Source organism: Pithys albifrons, chromosome 14 (assembly GCF_047495875.1).
Source record: "Pithys albifrons albifrons isolate INPA30051 chromosome 14, PitAlb_v1, whole genome shotgun sequence".
Taxonomy (NCBI): Eukaryota; Metazoa; Chordata; class Aves; order Passeriformes; family Thamnophilidae; genus Pithys; species Pithys albifrons.
In genome coordinates, this window is record NC_092471.1 from 12,112,392 (window position 1) to 12,130,107 (window position 17,716).

A 17,716-nucleotide genomic window follows, 5' to 3' on the forward strand; every position below is an offset into this window, starting at 1 on the left:
CATTCATAATAAGCTGGTTTCCGATGTGCTCCACAGAATATCTGGAGTTCACATCATGCACAGAGCGTTTTACTTTTACTTATCTCACAATGCAATTTTAATTTAGCAGATTTTGTAAGAGACAATTTACTGAACAAAGATATAAGCATTCACAGCTACGAATTCGTAAAGCTTTTAGCGTTTAGCATGTGACTTGAATTGGAAAAAAAGCTTATGCAGACTGTTCCTGGGGGACATTAATGCTAGCTGTCTCCTCGGCCATAACAACAACGCAGCGTGGCACTGGTGTGAGGTCATACGGCATCCGGCACATCCGGCGCCTTCCCAGCACAGTCCTGGCCTGGCCCGCACCTCCCTCTGTGTCTGACATTCCTCCGCCAACTCCTCACACTGCATTGCTCTTACCACCAATGTTTCTGAACTCAGAACATCAGTTTATCACTCCAGAAACCTACACTACAATATACAACTATACCAACAAATATTGATGCTGAAAGAAGTACAACCCTAGAAGCCCAAGTACACACAGAATAGAAAACACACTGAAAATCAGCAGTGAAAAAGAAAAAATACTGTTTATCTTGATTGATATTTAAATGGCTGACATGGAATCAAGACACTGCATCTAACTCCCTGCAGTCATTTTGTTATGGATGTATTTTCCATAGATGTTTAGATTCATGAGTTTCCATGTAACTCAATTTAAGAATGAGCATAAAATATCATTTATGAAGCATTATCAAACCCATATTAACTTACTTTATCACTTGGTATACTTTAGGCACATATCTTATACATATCTATAACTAAGCCAAATTGTGGTACCTCAGGAAGCAAACACAGCCCAGAGCTGGTTACACCAATCATAACTGAACTCCCTACCTGACTGCCATTACAATCTCTTTTTCACCAGTGCCTGTTCATTCATACTGCAATTTCTTCTTTTAAAAAAATCTGGAGCTCTTATTTCAGTAACAGTAATAGTTCTGAAAACTGATTCAGACATCTCATATATCAGTGAGTTACTGTTTTTATCTGGACGATGAAGTAGGCTGTGCTTTTTAAAAAATCTAATTTTATTATTCTTCCTAACTACCTTTGGTGTAAAATGGTTCTCCAGCAACAGTCAGTGAGTAGGTCCACCTAACACTCTTAGTATTTGAGTACCAGTTGAGTATTTGTTGTTTATTACCTGTGTCCTCCTGAGCATGACAACTTGAGAAAGCTGTGACTGCTGTGTGAGGTTGGGGAGCCCACACACCAGTTTCAAATAATTTAAAGAGTAATCTTTAGCCCAATGCAATCTTCTGGCCTGGCTACAAGCACAGCAGTAAGCTGAGTGCCATTTGAGTTGCACCTTTGCACCTTTTCAGAATAAGCAACACCTACCTGGAGGGCCTGGAAGACCTGCTTGTCCTGGAAACCCATCCATTCCTGGGTCACCTGGTGGCCCACGAACTCCACTAGGACCTGGATATCCAACACCAGGAGAACCAGTTTCTCCACGATGGCCCTTGGAGCCAGGTAGTCCTGGCAGCCCTTTTTCACCTGGGAAACCTAGCCCACCATCACCCTGTGCACAGCAAAGACAATTACAGCTGAAAATCAAAGACATGCAGAGAGAATATACACCACTATCATTTTTAAGAGTGCATAAGAGTTTGGTTGTGCAAAGGTTCAGATGAGCCTGGAAAAGTACGTGGAAACCACTGTAAATCATCCATCTTTATTTTAAAATGCAGGAAAACTCAATGACCATTAAAAAGAATACGTTGTATTTGCCAAAATGCAAATATTACATATTCTGAAACACATTTACTTTCTTTTTAATTAAAAAGATTCTGGTCTGATTTTTCTGTTTCGAGATTTTGCTCATAATTATGCCTAGAGTATCTTTCATTTTTTAGGACACAACATAAAACAGCATTAGGGCCTACTCCTCTACTGAAGTTTATCTTTTGTCTGGGTAGCCAGAGGCGTAAGGATTGCCAGTTATTAATCCCGAAAAAGACAAATTTGTGCTCAGGGATTGTGAATTTTTTATGTATTTGTAGATTTGCCACAGGGCTAATCAGGACTAGTTAGCTGGGCCTGGCTACTGTCTCTGCTCCTTATTCCAATTTTGAAGCATGGCTGCTAAATTAATCTGGACTTACTGGAGGGCCTGGTGGGCCTGGCAAGCCTGGAAGTCCATCCCTGCCAGGAGTTCCTGGGATGCCTGAGGGTCCTCTGGGTGCTGTCACACCACGGTCCCCACGAGCACCTTTGGCTGTTGCATAGGATGGGTCCCCTTTTTCTCCCTTAAGGCCTGGAAGACCCTGCTGACCAGCTGAAGCCTACAGACCAAAAGATTAAAAAAGCAGGAATATAAACATGCAGAGAAAAGACTTTGCTTCTTAAAAATGTCATATCAGGACAGGACATAATGACTGGAGTTAGAAAGAATCTCCAAAGGGTTTCCTACTGTATATGTTGCACTGGGGGAAAAAAGAAAAAAAAAAAGAGAGGTTTGATTATTTTCATCTGCTTCTACTGTAACTAAAGGTGTACATGGCAAGCCAAACCCTGGTATATAGCACTGCAGTGACAGCAATCTTGTGTGGCATCTGGGAACATCATATCACTCATGCTATAACGCTACTCAAGTACTGAATCTTCTTCCCTATTCCTTGGTGTGCTGCATTTACTGACACTGACAAAGACACTCTGAAGCCAAAAGATTGGTATCTTTATCGGCTATGATTTTCAAGAGTAAATACTTGCAATGAGTGATGTACAGCACTTTGGAGGATGCTGTTTGTTATGGTTGCTGTTTGATAAAAACCAGCTCAACTCTCCCTGCTGTATTTAGCAGCAGTTCAGAGGTGGACTGTGTCTACGGGGCACAGTTTTTATTGCTATGAGCAATGATGTGGAAAGATCTCACTGTTTGATTTTTCAGATCTCTGCATGCAAATGTACATCTGTTTCCCCAGCCAGCCCTCACTTAGGAAGTGCCCTGGGTCTAATCCATGTATGTCTACATCCAACAAGCCCTGGGATGCATAACTGTTACTCTTTTTCTCTTGACTGATGAATGTGCATTTCTCAGAATTTAAGAACCATTTCTTCTCCCATTTTTATAGGTGATGCTGTCTCTACTTTCAGCTTCTTTTCACAGAAGAATTTCTAGTTTGCTTTTTTTCCCATTTTTAATCCAAACAAATAGAAGAAATTATGAAAATAATTGTGTTCTGCTTTCACTACATTCAACACCAGCAATTGCACATGGGCACTTCTCCTCCTTTAATTCACAACAACCAATACAAACTCTTCCTGCCTTACCGGAGGGCCTCGCAGTCCTGGTGCACCCACAGTGCCTGGGTCTCCACCAATGCCCTTAGCTCCAGGCACACCAGGGCTTCCTGATGGACCTGGTGGGCCTGAGATGCCTTTTAGACCAGCTCTTGTAACTCCTCCATCACAAGCACAATCACCTGCCTCTCCTGGAAAATAGTCAACACTCCAAACTCAGTTTCACTTGGATAAAGATCCTTTTCAGTTGCAAGAACTGCAAAAGGAGTATTTGATTCAATTAAGACAAAGCCATTCTCATGTGATTTGATTTTATGCCTCCTCTGTTCAGGTGATGTGAGTGCCAAGCAAGTGGAGCTCAGGTGCTCTGCAGTTTAATTTCTATGCAATGCCCATCACAAAATTACGTGTAGCATAAACCTCAGCACTTCTAGACCTCTTCCCAAAGGTTTAAACTTTCCTAAGCAGATGGATTTAGGAGAACTGTAGGGAAGCCTTGTGGGTTTTTTTAAGAGATAGTTATTATGTCAGAGAAAGCAACTCCATACTCCCACAGTAGGTTACAATGACCCTGAGCTGAATCTTATATTTTCTGGAATTGTAATTGGCCATGGACCCAAACAATCACCAAGTACAGTGATGTTTGCATCATCATGGCTTTTGCTGCTGGTTCTGTCACACACTAAGACCCAAATTCTCAAAAACTTTAGCACAGAATAAAATTAAGTTTCTCTGTCATTTACAGCCTGTATTGCAAAAAGCAGTCTCATTGCATCTTATGGCTTTATAGTATAACTTACTTAGCTAATTTTCTGAGTATGAGGCTTATTTGCCTGAGCAGAGTAAGAAGTAGAAATAGGATTTTCCTGGCAGTGCTGAGCACAACTCTCTAAATTGTAAAGACTATTGGCTCCTTTCACCCGCCTCAACCTCCTGTGATATATCATAAAGACACACCTCATCCCTTAGGATAATAGCCACATGTAAATATATTTCTGAGGCCCAGCAACTGCTAAAAGGTTGTCCTGAAATAAGAGTCAATTACCTTTGTAGCCCTTTGGACCCAAAGCTCCTGGCATCCCTCTTTGTCCAGGCTCCCCTGGGGGCCCAACCCTTCCATTCAGGATCATCTCTGGGGAGAATGAAGGGCCTATATGCAGAAAGAAGGCAAGGAAAACCATGAAAAGGCTGATTTCCAGCTCGTTACTGACTTACAATGCCAGTTAAGCAGATGACAGAAATGCCACTGGATGAAACTGCAACTGTGGAAGTTACACAAGGAGATGGAACATGGTTGGTATCACAGGCTGCAGTTCTCTGCCATGTTTGCTTCCAGCTCCTCATACAGAAAAGCAAAAGCCTTCACAATGTGGATGCATCAGAGTTTTACTTCTCTACTCCATCACTGCACTTTTCACAGACTCAGTAGCCAAAGAACTCACCGAACAGGGAACAGGAGGTATAAAGAAGGGTAAATGACTTCATTCAGTGGCTGCACCCCAGGAAAGGAGCTAAAGGGCAAAAAGTTTAAGGGGACTTGCTCTGTCCCTCACTGCATGACTGCAGGACTATTCCCTACCTCTGCTTATATGCTGAATTGAATGAAACATAAGCTGATGGAAACAGCAGCAGAAAGTGATCTGACAATCTAAAACTGCAGTCTGATAACCATTTCCCTCAGTGACAACAGTAAGACCAAGTGCTGACCAGCCCCATCTGATGTGCCATGGAAACAGACTGCAGCCAACAGCTCAACACAGCTACAAGAGCCTTACAGACTGCAGAAGAATGAGGCACATTTGACTAGCAAACAGTTATTGATAAGAGACTACTTATTACATCTGCACAGAAAATTATTTTATCAGACCAAGCTCACTGGCCCCATCACTGGAGTGTTTTTTCTCTGAAAAGTTGGGTCTCAAAAATAAAACAGGCTGTTTGAACACAGCTCATGGCAGAATGGTAAAGCACAAGGTTTTGTAAAATCAACTCTTTTCATGTAATATTCAATTTCTGAGGAAAACAAAACAATGCATAATTAATCTAATCAGGCCATCCATACAAATAAACATGGAAAAATAAAATCACATTTCATTAGGTCTGAAAACTGTCTCTTCATGCATCCTATCTTGACCCCTGGCATGCAAAATACCTACTCACAAGACAGACATTTACCTCAGGTGTTCATAATGCCATGGTCAATTCTTTACTTAAGCCAGTAAGAGACTAAAAAGAGACATAAAAAATATACATACGTGGTGAACCAGGCAATCCTGGTGCTCCTGGAAGACCTGGTAAGCCAATTCTGCCAGGAGGGCCTGGTAATCCAACTGTTGCTCTTCCTGGTTCCCCCACTTCACCCTTCACACCTGGAATACCTGGAGACCCTCCAGGGCCCATTCCATCTAGACAACAATGACACAATTAGCAGCTCTCCAGCAGCAAAAACATTTTTGTATTTTTAATGTTATGAAAATTACTGTTATGAAAATTACTGTTGTGCCCTGAACTACAACCATGTTAGCACAGAATGATTTATAATTTTACACAAATGAAAAAGTACTAATTGGAGGCACCACCTGGCTTAAATATACACTCTCCTTTGGTCATCCATAAAACTGAATTTAAGTCCCACAAATCAATCAGACAATTAACTATGTCAGACTGAGGGAGTTTTATTTTATGATTTCCTTTCAATGAGACAATTTCCTCTGTAGTTCTGAGTCCCTGGACCATTGCAAATCAGAACTTCACAGATGACATTCAAGTGAAACAGAAACATTTGAGTGAGATCTTTGATGGAGCAAATAGGTTGCACCAGCAGTGGGTGTATCCAGACAACCTGTTAGCTCTTTATTGCAAAATGAGAAGTCACTAAAAATTTTCAGAAGCATTCACTATAATTTAAAATATTGGAAGGATTCTGCCAATCAACTCAGTCAAAATGGAAATCAAACAACAGCCTCCTGTGTGCCCCAACTATTCGCACATGGGCTGTAATAACTGTGGCACTAATTCTGCTCTCATCCAGCTCAACACAATTGGCTTCTTATGTGTCATCCCTACCTCCTATTTCTCATACAGCAGTCTGGAAATCAGTCAGCTGAAGGAGCAGGGGGATGTTTGTCCAATACCTTCACCATCCCTAGGACACTACACAGAGAATTCCCAGCCATACCCACAGCAAACAGCTGCTTTACCTATCTCCAGGCCTGGAAACCCTGGAGCTCCTGGAAGGCCTGGTAAACCACTGATCCCTTCTTCTCCTGGAGGACCAGGTATTCCTGGGTTTCCAGGGTCACCTGGTGCACCTATTAGTCAAAGAGGAAAACAAGGAAGAAAATCTCAGGAGGATTTCTGCTGAAAGACTGTTCAGTCAACTACTGTAGTGACCACTGATCTCATGGATAGTAAAGGCTGCCAAGCAGGAAGCCTGTTAATAATAATGGGAAAAACTCCTGAGCTGTTATAGAGTTTGTTTCAAACTTGACTACATGTGAACGAGGGAAAATAGGAGTGACCAGACAATTTGTCCCCTTACCTTTTTGGCTTTCAGAGACCATTCCCATCGAAGGCTCAATCAGCTGTGGTATTAATTAAGCTCATTTTCTCAACAATATTCTTACCACAATGAAAAACAAATAACAGCAGAATGACATTCAGAGCACCCACTACAAAGCAACACAAGGAAGTCATTTCTCCTTGGTACACTGAAGACAGACACAGCATAGACAAGCACCACTTCCCTGTGCTCACATACAGTCTGCCCCCCAGGCAAGAAAATTCATCCTGCCTCAAAACATCATCCTGCAATACGGGGATGAAAGGCTTTCTGTAAACTCTGAAGTTATAAACAAAGGACCAAACATATCTGTGTGTCAACAATAGAGAAATTAAAGTAAAAATAACAAGGTGGAGTGAGATCCAATATATAATGTAGAAAAGTGGTAAAATGCAGTAGGAAAGAAAGTTGAATTAGAAAAAGTGCTTTAGATAAGCTCCAAAACAAAATGGAAATGTGTACCTGAAATGACTGCACCTTCCCTGTCAATAACAACAGGAGGGCCTGGAGGACCAATGTCACCTAATTCACCCTGCAAAGAAAACAGATTCATGCCACATTCAGATGGGTGATGGAGAGGAGGAGTGCTTGTGAGGACACACACTGTGTTATGGTACCAGTGTCTGTGGGCATTCTCTGACTAACCCTCATTCTTTGTGTTGGTGAAGAGTTCACTTTGTTCTGCTTTTCATAATCTTCTGCTGTCCTGATTTACATCCTTCCTGTCTGATGAAACTGATGGCTGCTTCAGATAAGATGGCTGCCACTATGCAGCTGACCTCTGAGGGCATCCTGGTGCCTCAATAGGAAGCACAGACATGTACATACAATGTGTGCTGGGGACCAGCTATCATATCACCACACTGAGCGATATCAGGTTGACATCTGTTCACCTTGTGGTAAAAGTGACAGAGCTGCTATGAACATACTCATTTTTGAAAGCATTCATCACTGCAGGTATCTGCTGCCTTGGAATTCTGAATTTCAATAATAGGAGCTTCTAGGAAAGTGTATTCCTTCATAAAGTCATCCAGGCAGAACAAGCAAGTTGTGACAAAGTGCAGTGCTATTCCTTCCTCTCACTGATACTCTCAAAGGGTATCAGATCCTCTTTAAAATAGCAAGTGCAAAATCTGACTGCTGTCCAAATTGTCATCATATTCATCATATAAACATCATGCAGTGAGACAAGGCAGTGCACATTTGTTGCTTCTTCAAGTAATGTTCCTCTGTAAATAAACCTCTACTACTCTTTCTTCCATGGGCTCTGCACAAAAAAAGCCCTTCTGTACTTGCATTTCATGTCTGCCAACTATACAGCAATCTTAGTGGCACATCAGTGTTTTTCACAGTAAATTATTACACAATCATTTTCCACTCAGTTTACAGCTGTCTGACTCTTTAAATTGTGAGATACCCAGACAATGTCTGCAATGCATTGCCTATCTCCAGTATGATGAATTGAACACATCCCTTTCTGTATTATTATCTGTAGATCTGTGATCGAAGACCTCAGATAACCTTGACAGCTCCCTTAACATCTACTTGCTCCCACCTAATCTTCCCTCAACTGTCCAGTAAATATGGCATTGGTGAAAGGAAGAAGGAGACCAGAAAGGCTTCACCTACAATTCTAAGTCATGAAGTTGTATGATTGAACATTGAAAAAGTATTAAAATACACTGGTTCAACAACCACTCACTTTTATGCTTAACAATAAAGTAAGTGAGGAACTGAAACATATGGAAAATACAGTGATACAGAAATAAAGAGAAAGTTTAATTAGGGCAACAATACTTATTTATTTATACAAATATCTTCAAAAAAGCAATGCTTTAGTGAGAATTTACCTTCATGCCTTCAACTCCATCCAGTCCTGGATAGCCTGGAACACCTGGATGACCCTGCAAAATAACACAGGGGAACATTGATACACAGTGAGACAGTAAGTGGCATTATTTGTTAGCTGAGACATCCACAGCACCAAGACTTGAATCACAAATCTAACTCATTGTTCTACCAAACATCTGAAGAAGAAATAAAGAGAACCAAAGAGGGTACCAATTTCTCAGCATTCACAAAATACCAGAGCTCCTTCAGCCCTCCCTGTGCTGTAAAGATGGTGAGAACTTGTGAGCAGGCACGAATGAGGATGTGCGTGTCAGAAGGACACCTTGGAGTTCTCACAGAACTGTAGAAATGCTTGCAGGATGAAAAGTTATTTTCCTTGTCCCACATCAGAGGACTGAGAGCCATTAGATAAGGAAGCCAGTAGATCTTAAGCAGTTAGATGGCTTCAGTAACTGTAAGTATAGTAAAAAAATAAAACAATTTTCACCTTTCTCCCTGGAATTCCATCAGATCCATCCAGTCCCAAAAGACCCTAGAGTGGCAAAAAAATTAACTTTCAGAGGTTTCATCTCATCTTATTATATCACATTCCAAATATCTCAACACAAAGAATGAAAAGTCAAAATTTTCAGGAGAAGCTGCCACTGATTTTCCTATCTCTCAAATATTAACAATCATAATGGAAAAAATTTAACAGCATAACTGATAAAAGAAGTCTTATTTAGCCATTGTCTTTCTAATTGGCAGTTCAAGATAATTTGGTCATGGTGTCTCAACTTCCTAGGAACTTAGATAGTTAGTTTGTAATTATAAAGCCATAAATCTTAATGCAGTCAAGACCTTCTATCTGACAATTTATTCTGCACATGCAGGACAGAATGCCCTGGTCTTCCTGTTGTGTATAAGCACATCTCTGCAGTCATGGTGGTTTGAAGAACCTGTGGCTGGGATTTGCCTTAGCATGCTGTTACCTTCCACATGCACTGACCAGATAAACCAACATCTGTTGTCAACTTACCCATTTTTTCCTCAAATGCCTATCTGTGTTCTCTCATGGATGATTCTGGCTAAGAACTCACTGAAGTACCTGCAAGGCCTCTTTATTATCTTCATTTGGACTTTCTGCGAGCTTCCTTTCCTGTGAAGCTTTCAAAAGAACTGGAAAAACACCTGCTGTGCAGTATCAAGCCCTCCACTCAACACTCCCATGTGGCTTTCTTGGGCTGCCTTGCCTGTGTACATCTTTCATCCCACCTTTAGTCTGAGGCCTTACTGAGACAAGAGTTGGTTCTCTTGTTGTGTGGTGCTGGGGACTATGGGACTCAGTCTGAGACTCCTACATGCTTTGGGAACACTTCTGTTGATGAAAGGTACTCACAAGTTTGAGAACAAGCATTTAGGGGCTTTGTGAAGTTACCTACCCTGCCACCTGGTAAGCCAGGCACACCTTTTTCTCCTTTTTCGCCAACACCTCCAAAGCCCTGAGGAAAAATATCAACATTAAATCTGTGTTCTGTTTGGAACTGAACAGCACAGCCATAAGTAAAGTAAGCACAAACCCATTTATTAATATAAACAGTACAACTGAGAGACAAGGGGAACTGACTGTTTCTGCTGGCACTGTTTTGCCCCAGGAAGAAAACTTCTATCAACCAGCCTTGGCAGTATGTGCAGTACAGTACCTTCTTCATTCCCCAAAACTTTCATCCATTTAAATCATGGCACTTATTTCAGTAGCAAATGCAAGTGACCCCATGCTACAGACAGCAAAGACTTGCCCATGTTACTCTGTATTCTATTCTACACTTAGAAATTATTTCAAAACTCATCTCTTAACATCAGCAGCTCAAGGGAATGCTCAGAGCATGCTTTTCACTTCTAAAGCCTCAGAATGAGCATTTTCACGCTCAACATTTGGAAATGTTTGGTGGTGTTCCCAGTCAGCAAGAAGTATCAAATCCAGAGACAAAATGCCAGAATTTAATTTCAGCAACAGTTACAGTAGTTAAGCAATTTTCAGGCTTCGGTCTTAAAATATCTTATGGTTGTGGTTAAGTTTGCACATATGTTCAATTTCACCAGCTTCAATGGGTCTCTTGTGATGCATAAAACTAAACATGCACAGAGTGGAACATGTCCAGAGAGGCTCATAACAAACTGTGCTTCGTGTACAGGTTTTTCTTGCACGTATTTCTACTGAGAACATCTGTACATTGAAGAAACTGGCAAACAATTTATTTTATTAGTCAGAAGTTCCTCAAAATATTTATTCCCTAAACTTAGCAAAACAGTCTCTGTTTACAAAAGGTTATAAGCTGGGAAATAGCTCTCTGGAATCCAGGGATAAATTGTTCTTCTTGCTTCATACAGAGAAGATGCTACACAATGCTGAGTTTATGAGCATGAATGTTAAACAGCCCATTTTAACTGGGTATATACAGACAGACAGAAAGATCTGCATGTGCTTTACAACTTTAAACTAAAATAATAAAAGATATGTTTAGACATAATTAAAAGGAAAAAAATTGAATTTTTAAAAATGTCTGTGGGACATCAAGGAACACTGCCATCAAGTGGTCATGTCACAGGTAAGTCTGTCATAGCACAGCATTATCTTCGTTCTATCTACAGGATAAAAAACTATTAAAGTTATACTCCTAAAAATGTCTTGTGGACATTTTTATCAGATTTTCAAAGCTCTCTGGTACTTAGAAACTCCTGTAGAGATCTTGTGAGCTATTCAGAGGGTGTAGAATCACTTAAGCCATATTAGACACATAGTAAGAACACTCCTTTGTCCTTACCGGAATACCAGGCAATCCTTTCTCTCCAGGGAGTCCTTGAGGGCCTGGCTCACCCTGGCAAGTGGAGAAAAATGAACACAATAAATCCTTGTGCCTGGGAAAGCAAGACTTTTCCCAATTCACTCATCATGCTCCTGACACCTATACTTCGGCCTTGTAATTTGTTAATCAGCAAGTACACTGGACTTGCGTCACCATGTACCGGACAGAGAGTCTCTCAGCACAGTGTTGGTGCATCCAACACATTGTCTCTGCCCACCTCCCATGGTGTCAAACACCGCTGCTGGGAACTGCTGCTCTACTGTCCCCCACTGCTGCAAGTCAAACAAGAAGCACTTCATATCATCATCTAGGAAACTGGAACATGCACAGTGCTTCTTGGAAAGCAGCAAAGTAACACATGATGAGAGAGCAATCTCTTCACAGTCCTGCCTAAAAACCCAAGAGGGAGCCCAAGGGAATGGCATCTGTTTGAATCTCACCTCACACTAATGTTACATCAAGTATGACAATCTCTCTCATGACCTTCTGCAGGCAAGCTCGGACTGGGCTCCCAACCTGTGTAGATCCCAGATTAATTTAATATGCCTAAATTTTATGTGTGTAGAGAATCTTTAGCATGAGCCATCCAGCTTTTATAAAAGCACTGATGACCTTAACATGTACCTCAGCAAATTCCAGACTAACAAAACAAAGGTGAGAAATGTGATTATTTCAGAGCAGTGTGCACTAAAGAAAAAGAGCTAGAGCTTTCATTTTTCTAAATTGATTTGAGGTTTTTTTTCTTCAGCTGACACAATTTCACAGACCCAATAAAACCAAACTACAGATCACTTACTTCTAGGATTAATGATGAAAACCCTAAATAGTTTTCAGATTTCTCCTTCTGAGATGTGAACACTCTCTAGTGATCCTCAATGCTCTGAGCTAGGAATATTTTTATTCAATAGCCATTTGACAGAATAAACTAGTGTAGAGAATTATTTCATTTGGAAATGTAACCACTCTCACTATCCAGTAATCTCATTAATTCTGGAGTGAAGGTGCATGGGGAGGAAGAGGGTTTGTAAACTGAATTTACAGACCTTTTCTCCTTGCTTTCCTTTTGGAAATCCCATGAATTCCAGTATTCCAGTGGATGGTGGGGGACCTGGAGGACCAGGCAGCCCTACATCGCCCTGTTGACAAAAGAGGAAGATATTAACAGAGGCAGACATGTTTAATTCTCTGTGGAAGTGGCCTACAAATCAGAAAAAAACCCATTCTAATTATATCTCATGGATCTCAATCTGTGTGTCTGAATGCTGGCACAGGAGTTTGGTCATGGAAGTCAAAAGATCAGGCTGAAAATTAAGAGGAACAAAATGCTTTTGTTTCCAAAGACTTGTGGATATAAAACATGGCAAGGTAAAAAAAAAAAAGACTCAGCTCTTAAATCAACATACCAGGATAGCGAGACAATAAATTACACATTGGTTGATCCAAGGAATATCATGAAAGCTAAAAAGAATGAAGTCACTGGAATAATTCAAAACCAGAGGTGAGGGTCCAAAGAAACTGAAAGAAGGAGACTGAAAAGATGTCTAAGGACCTCATGTCTTGATAGCCATGAAAATATTCGAGATTTTCCCCTTCCTCCTCTTCACCCAGAAAAGGCTCCCATTCTTTTTTGTCTACCAACAGATAAGAAACCAGCAAGGCTCTTTAGTATTTTGACTGTCAGTCAGTCCAAGAGAAGAAAATGAATAGGAAATGAAGAAAATGCTAGAATCTAGCAACTCTCTAAAGGAACAGGCCATGATGGAACACCGGAGTATTACATCACGCTCCTTCCATAACTGAACAAGTTTCACCTACCTTTTCTCCTTTCTCTCCTTGAAAGCCTAATCCCATGTTACCCTAGGAGAGAAAAATACCAAGGATAGTAAAACAACAGCATCACTATCACCTAGGCCCACAGCACTGTTAAAGACCCAAGAATCAGATGTAAAAGGAAGATGGGAAAGGTAGGTACTTACTTTTGGACCTGGTGGCCCAGGGGGACCCATTGGACCCTAAATGTGAACAAGAGCAAGATTTTATTCCCCTTGACTTAATTAGGATGCAAATAATTGGAGCAATGCTGGGGTCTGCAGCGATACCTGAACATTCTTGCCTCCAAAACAAAAGTGATACACATGGTCTTAAGTCTTCACATCTCTGATAGCACAGCCCTTTAGCACCGCCGTTAATCAAGAGCAAACTTCAACTTAAAATCAACAAACATGTTGTGTGTTTTCACGTCTGCCCAATGAAAACTCTCTTGTAGGATCTTGAAAAAGCAACTCTAGCATAGTCCATGATAATGAAGGCTCCAAACATGCAGAGACCAGGGAGGGCTGAGAGCAGTACACTGTAGTGTTTGTATACAGCACTCTAGAGCTTTCCTGGAGCCCTCACTCATGAGTGTTGCTCTGGACACTACAGGGAGGAGATATGTGATCAGATTTAACTATCCAAGACTGAGCATTCCGTGCTTGAAGTCAGCTGTGCTCAGTCCTTTCAGGCACAGACACACTTTTGCTCATCGTCAGGACACAAATACAGACCAGGAGGAGAAACTGCCAACACTTTGAACTGTTCTATCAACAAGTGCAGCACCTGAGTTCTCTCACCTGCAAACCTGGCAGTCCTATAGGGCCTGCAGAACCTACTGGACCTGGAAAACCTTTTGGGCCCTATGAGAAAAACAGAGGACAAACAGAGAATGTGTAGCATTTACCCCATCAAACCCCAACCAAGGACAGAGTGAGTCCTCAGGAAACATTAAATAATATCCCCTAATTAAGTAGGCCAATTTAAATGCTATAACAATCTATTTCATATTATTAGATGCATTTTGAAAATCAAAGTTACAAAGTTCAGTGGTAGAAAGGGAGAAAAAGGAATAATGGAATAGATAATAGCAAAAATCTGACTTTCTCTGCCATAATGTGGATACACTCTTACCATTACAAAGCTGGAATTGCTCACACTACAGGTATCACACATGTAAATACACATTCTGCTAATCTGTGTCCTTGAGAATCAATACATGAAAATGCACCTATTTAAATTCTTTAAAATCATTATTTCCAAAATTAAATAACTTACAGGAATTCCATCCAGTCCAGGAAGACCATTTTCTCCCTACAAATTATAAATGGGTGAGTAAAAATTACACAACATTATTGCAGAAAACTATAAGGAACATTAAGCTTTGCATAAAGAGAAATACTTGCTCTTAGTTAACATTAGGTTAAGTGTAAATGGGAAAATATTTTGTAATCTGTGGTTCCATATTTGAATTGGGTAATGGAGAGCTTCCAAAACTCTGGAGAAATCACAACCATTTTATTCATGTGTAACAAGAGAAAATGAAGTGGCATTAAAAAAAATTATTAATTGCAAAAACACTGGAAAACACACCATAAAACCTTTCATTGTAAGACCACTATAAAATATGCAAAGGCATATAATTATAATATAAATGTATCTGCATTTTCCATAAATACAGAAGCAAATTAATAAAGACCTACTTTTACCAACTTGTGAATGTATATAATGTGGGTAGAATTTTAGAAGAGTTCCTAATTTTGACCAACAAAGTCAATGTGAGAGGCCTTATATGGCAGAGTAAATTTCTCAAGATTTTCAATATTTAACAGAGCATGAGCCTGCTAAATATTGCTGAATTCAGTACCATAAGAGGTACTGAATCTTCTGTAGATTTATTCCAAAGTTAAAATTTCATGGTAGGCTGGTGAAGGTTTGTTTCAAGGCAATAAAGAACCAAATCTTTTACAAATGAATATTCAAGAACCTGTTAAAGAACCTAGGTCATATTTTCTGTGCAGGAAATAAATTAAATAATTACAGACTTGATACAGACCTTTCAGGGTAAGCTTCTTATTAAACAGAAAAGTAAAATCTTGACTTCACAACCACAAAACATGACATACTCTAAGTGGAACATGTATTCAAACCAAGAACATGACTGATTCTTTACTGGCACCTTCCAGTACAAAAAACACTGGGAGGCATCTGGGATCTCACAGAACAAATCTTAGCATGCACTGAACATTAATAGGATGAGCAATGTCTCAGCGTCTCAGCACAGGATGAGCAAGATCTATGCAAGGACCATGCAATTCCATGTTCTGAGAGTATCCTGTGTTGTCATTAATGACTTTATTGTCAGGCCTTTTCCACAGCTCTGCATTCAGACATGCCCAGGACACCCATGACTGACATCATGAGCAATCGAACCTGCAGCATCAGCCCTGCAACCTGCAGGGTATCGAAGTGGTTCTTGTACTACATTTTCTCCTATGTAATGACAAGTCTTACCTTCATTCCTTTAAGACCACCTTGAGCAAAAACAGGTTCTCCTTTAAGGCCTTTTGGGCCAGGAAGACCCTGATTTAAAAAAAAAAAAAGATAAAAAATATATTTCTGGGAAAAATACTACTTGCATTTTGAAATAATTGATATTCCGCATAATGAACAAGGCAAACTCCTGGCTCCAGTATACTGTAAAAGTACCGCTGATGCTTTGTCAGAGAAGCTGTGCTATTATGAAGTGCTCCAAGGCCAGGTTGGATGGGGCTCTGAGCCACCAGGGCTACTGGAAGGTGTCCCCGCCCATGGCGCCAGACCAACAGATGGTCTTTAAGGTCCCTTCCAAACCAAACCTTTCTATTATTTTCTCTTTTATTTAAAACTGTAAAGCAAATTTTGTCTGGAATCAATAAGGGGAAAAACTGAGACTGCATGAATCTTCTGAAAAACTACCATTATAATTCTAGATTTACCCAATTTATTTTAGTCTTAATCATCTCATTCAATTTATCTGAGGAGAATTCATTTACTTGCCAAAAAATGCAATCCTAAGAGCACTGCAAAACAGAAATTTAAAAAGCAGGTATGAGTAAACCAGTTACTTTAGAAAGCACTACTTTATTTTAATCTTATTGCTTCAGTATTTTTCAACATCATGTGAATTTCAAGTCTGGATGACATGTAAAAATCTCTTAAGTACAGTTCAGAAATGCTGAAACAAATGGCACTGTTTATATCTGCCAGCTGTATTTCCTTCCACTTCTTAATATATACGTGTAAAGGAGTTCCATTCCATGTACAGTAAGACAGATGACCTATGTCTGTAAGATCAGGCTTCTAATGTGAAAAAAATATTCAAATATCTGCCAAATAATTTAATATCAAGACCTTTTTTTTTGCTTAACTTTAGAAATAACCACTTCTATAAAAGACGACAATTCCCAAAGGCATCTAAGACTGGAGTTCTTGTAACTCATCCTACCCCCTTAAAACAGCGTGTGGAGTGTAACCCATCTACCTTCCCCTCCTCTACAGGCAATACAGAAAAATGGGTACCTCCAAAGACAATTCATGCTGAAAGAAGGGGAGGAGTGCACTCACAAGCATAAGTAACAGGGGAGCCCAGATGAACAAAATAAACATGTAACTTTGAGGTACACAATGCAGGTTAGATAAAACTCCAACCTGGTCATAGAAAAGTGTTTTCAAAAGTAAAATACATACTTACTTATACATACATAAAAAATAAATACCCTGAAAACTGAATTCTATAACAATCAGTGAGTATAAAGCTTCAGGCTATCTTAAGGCTTGAAGGAAGGCATCCAGAATCTGATGCATAGACTTGAACATGTGGCAACATCCCTTTCTGAACAGCATTCACTCACTTGAACTGTGTCAGGTAAACCTTTGATACTTTCATCTGAGTTGGCTTCAATGCTGCCAGTGACAAGGGTATAGCTTGGTGTGGGAGCACACTGAATTCACAGGATCTTCACTTTATCCTCAGAGTGGAATTTCAGTAAGAAAATTATACTGAGGTCTAAGTGTGCTAATAAACTCAGGGTTATTCAGGTTCTTCCTGAGTACTTGGCAGTTACTTCTCCAATAATGTCATGAGAAGCAAATTCTGGCTTAGCGACTACAGAACACCATATTTTGAGTTGGCACATACAGGCAGTCCAGGTAGGCCAGGAAACCCATCTGATCCAGAAATTCCAGGACTCCCCGTGGTACCATTGCAGCCATCGAGGCCAGGCAGACCTCTGGGTCCAGATTGCCCAGGGTGACCCTGTGTAAAGGGAAAAAGAGAGAATGACTAACAGGATCCATTATTTTATTAGTA

The 17,716-nt window shown here is 40.2% G+C and overlaps 1 protein-coding gene across 3 annotated transcripts in view; it reads right to left on the minus strand.

The window, feature by feature from the left end:
* COL4A6 (collagen type IV alpha 6 chain) overlaps nt 1-17,716 on the minus strand; it is a 123,341-nt gene that overhangs the window by 18,633 nt on the left and 86,992 nt on the right. For all 3 annotated transcript variants that reach the window (XR_011699018.1, XM_071569132.1, XM_071569133.1), the window contains 18 exons: nt 17,546-17,662; nt 15,880-15,948; nt 14,644-14,679; nt 14,166-14,228; nt 13,530-13,565; nt 13,369-13,410; nt 12,597-12,689; nt 11,512-11,565; nt 10,129-10,188; nt 9,195-9,239; nt 8,707-8,760; nt 7,319-7,388; nt 6,495-6,605; nt 5,550-5,699; nt 4,340-4,444; nt 3,325-3,485; nt 2,157-2,336; nt 1,390-1,573 (listed from right to left, as the gene is read on the minus strand). Coding sequence is in view for 2 of the 3 variants with exons in the window: in XM_071569132.1 (XP_071425233.1) it covers nt 1,390-1,573; nt 2,157-2,336; nt 3,325-3,485; nt 4,340-4,444; nt 5,550-5,699; nt 6,495-6,605; nt 7,319-7,388; nt 8,707-8,760; nt 9,195-9,239; nt 10,129-10,188; nt 11,512-11,565; nt 12,597-12,689; nt 13,369-13,410; nt 13,530-13,565; nt 14,166-14,228; nt 14,644-14,679; nt 15,880-15,948; nt 17,546-17,662 (1,630 nt within the window). In the remaining variant the exon portion in view is untranslated. The remainder of the gene's footprint in view (nt 1-1,389; nt 1,574-2,156; nt 2,337-3,324; nt 3,486-4,339; nt 4,445-5,549; nt 5,700-6,494; nt 6,606-7,318; nt 7,389-8,706; nt 8,761-9,194; nt 9,240-10,128; nt 10,189-11,511; nt 11,566-12,596; nt 12,690-13,368; nt 13,411-13,529; nt 13,566-14,165; nt 14,229-14,643; nt 14,680-15,879; nt 15,949-17,545; nt 17,663-17,716) is intronic.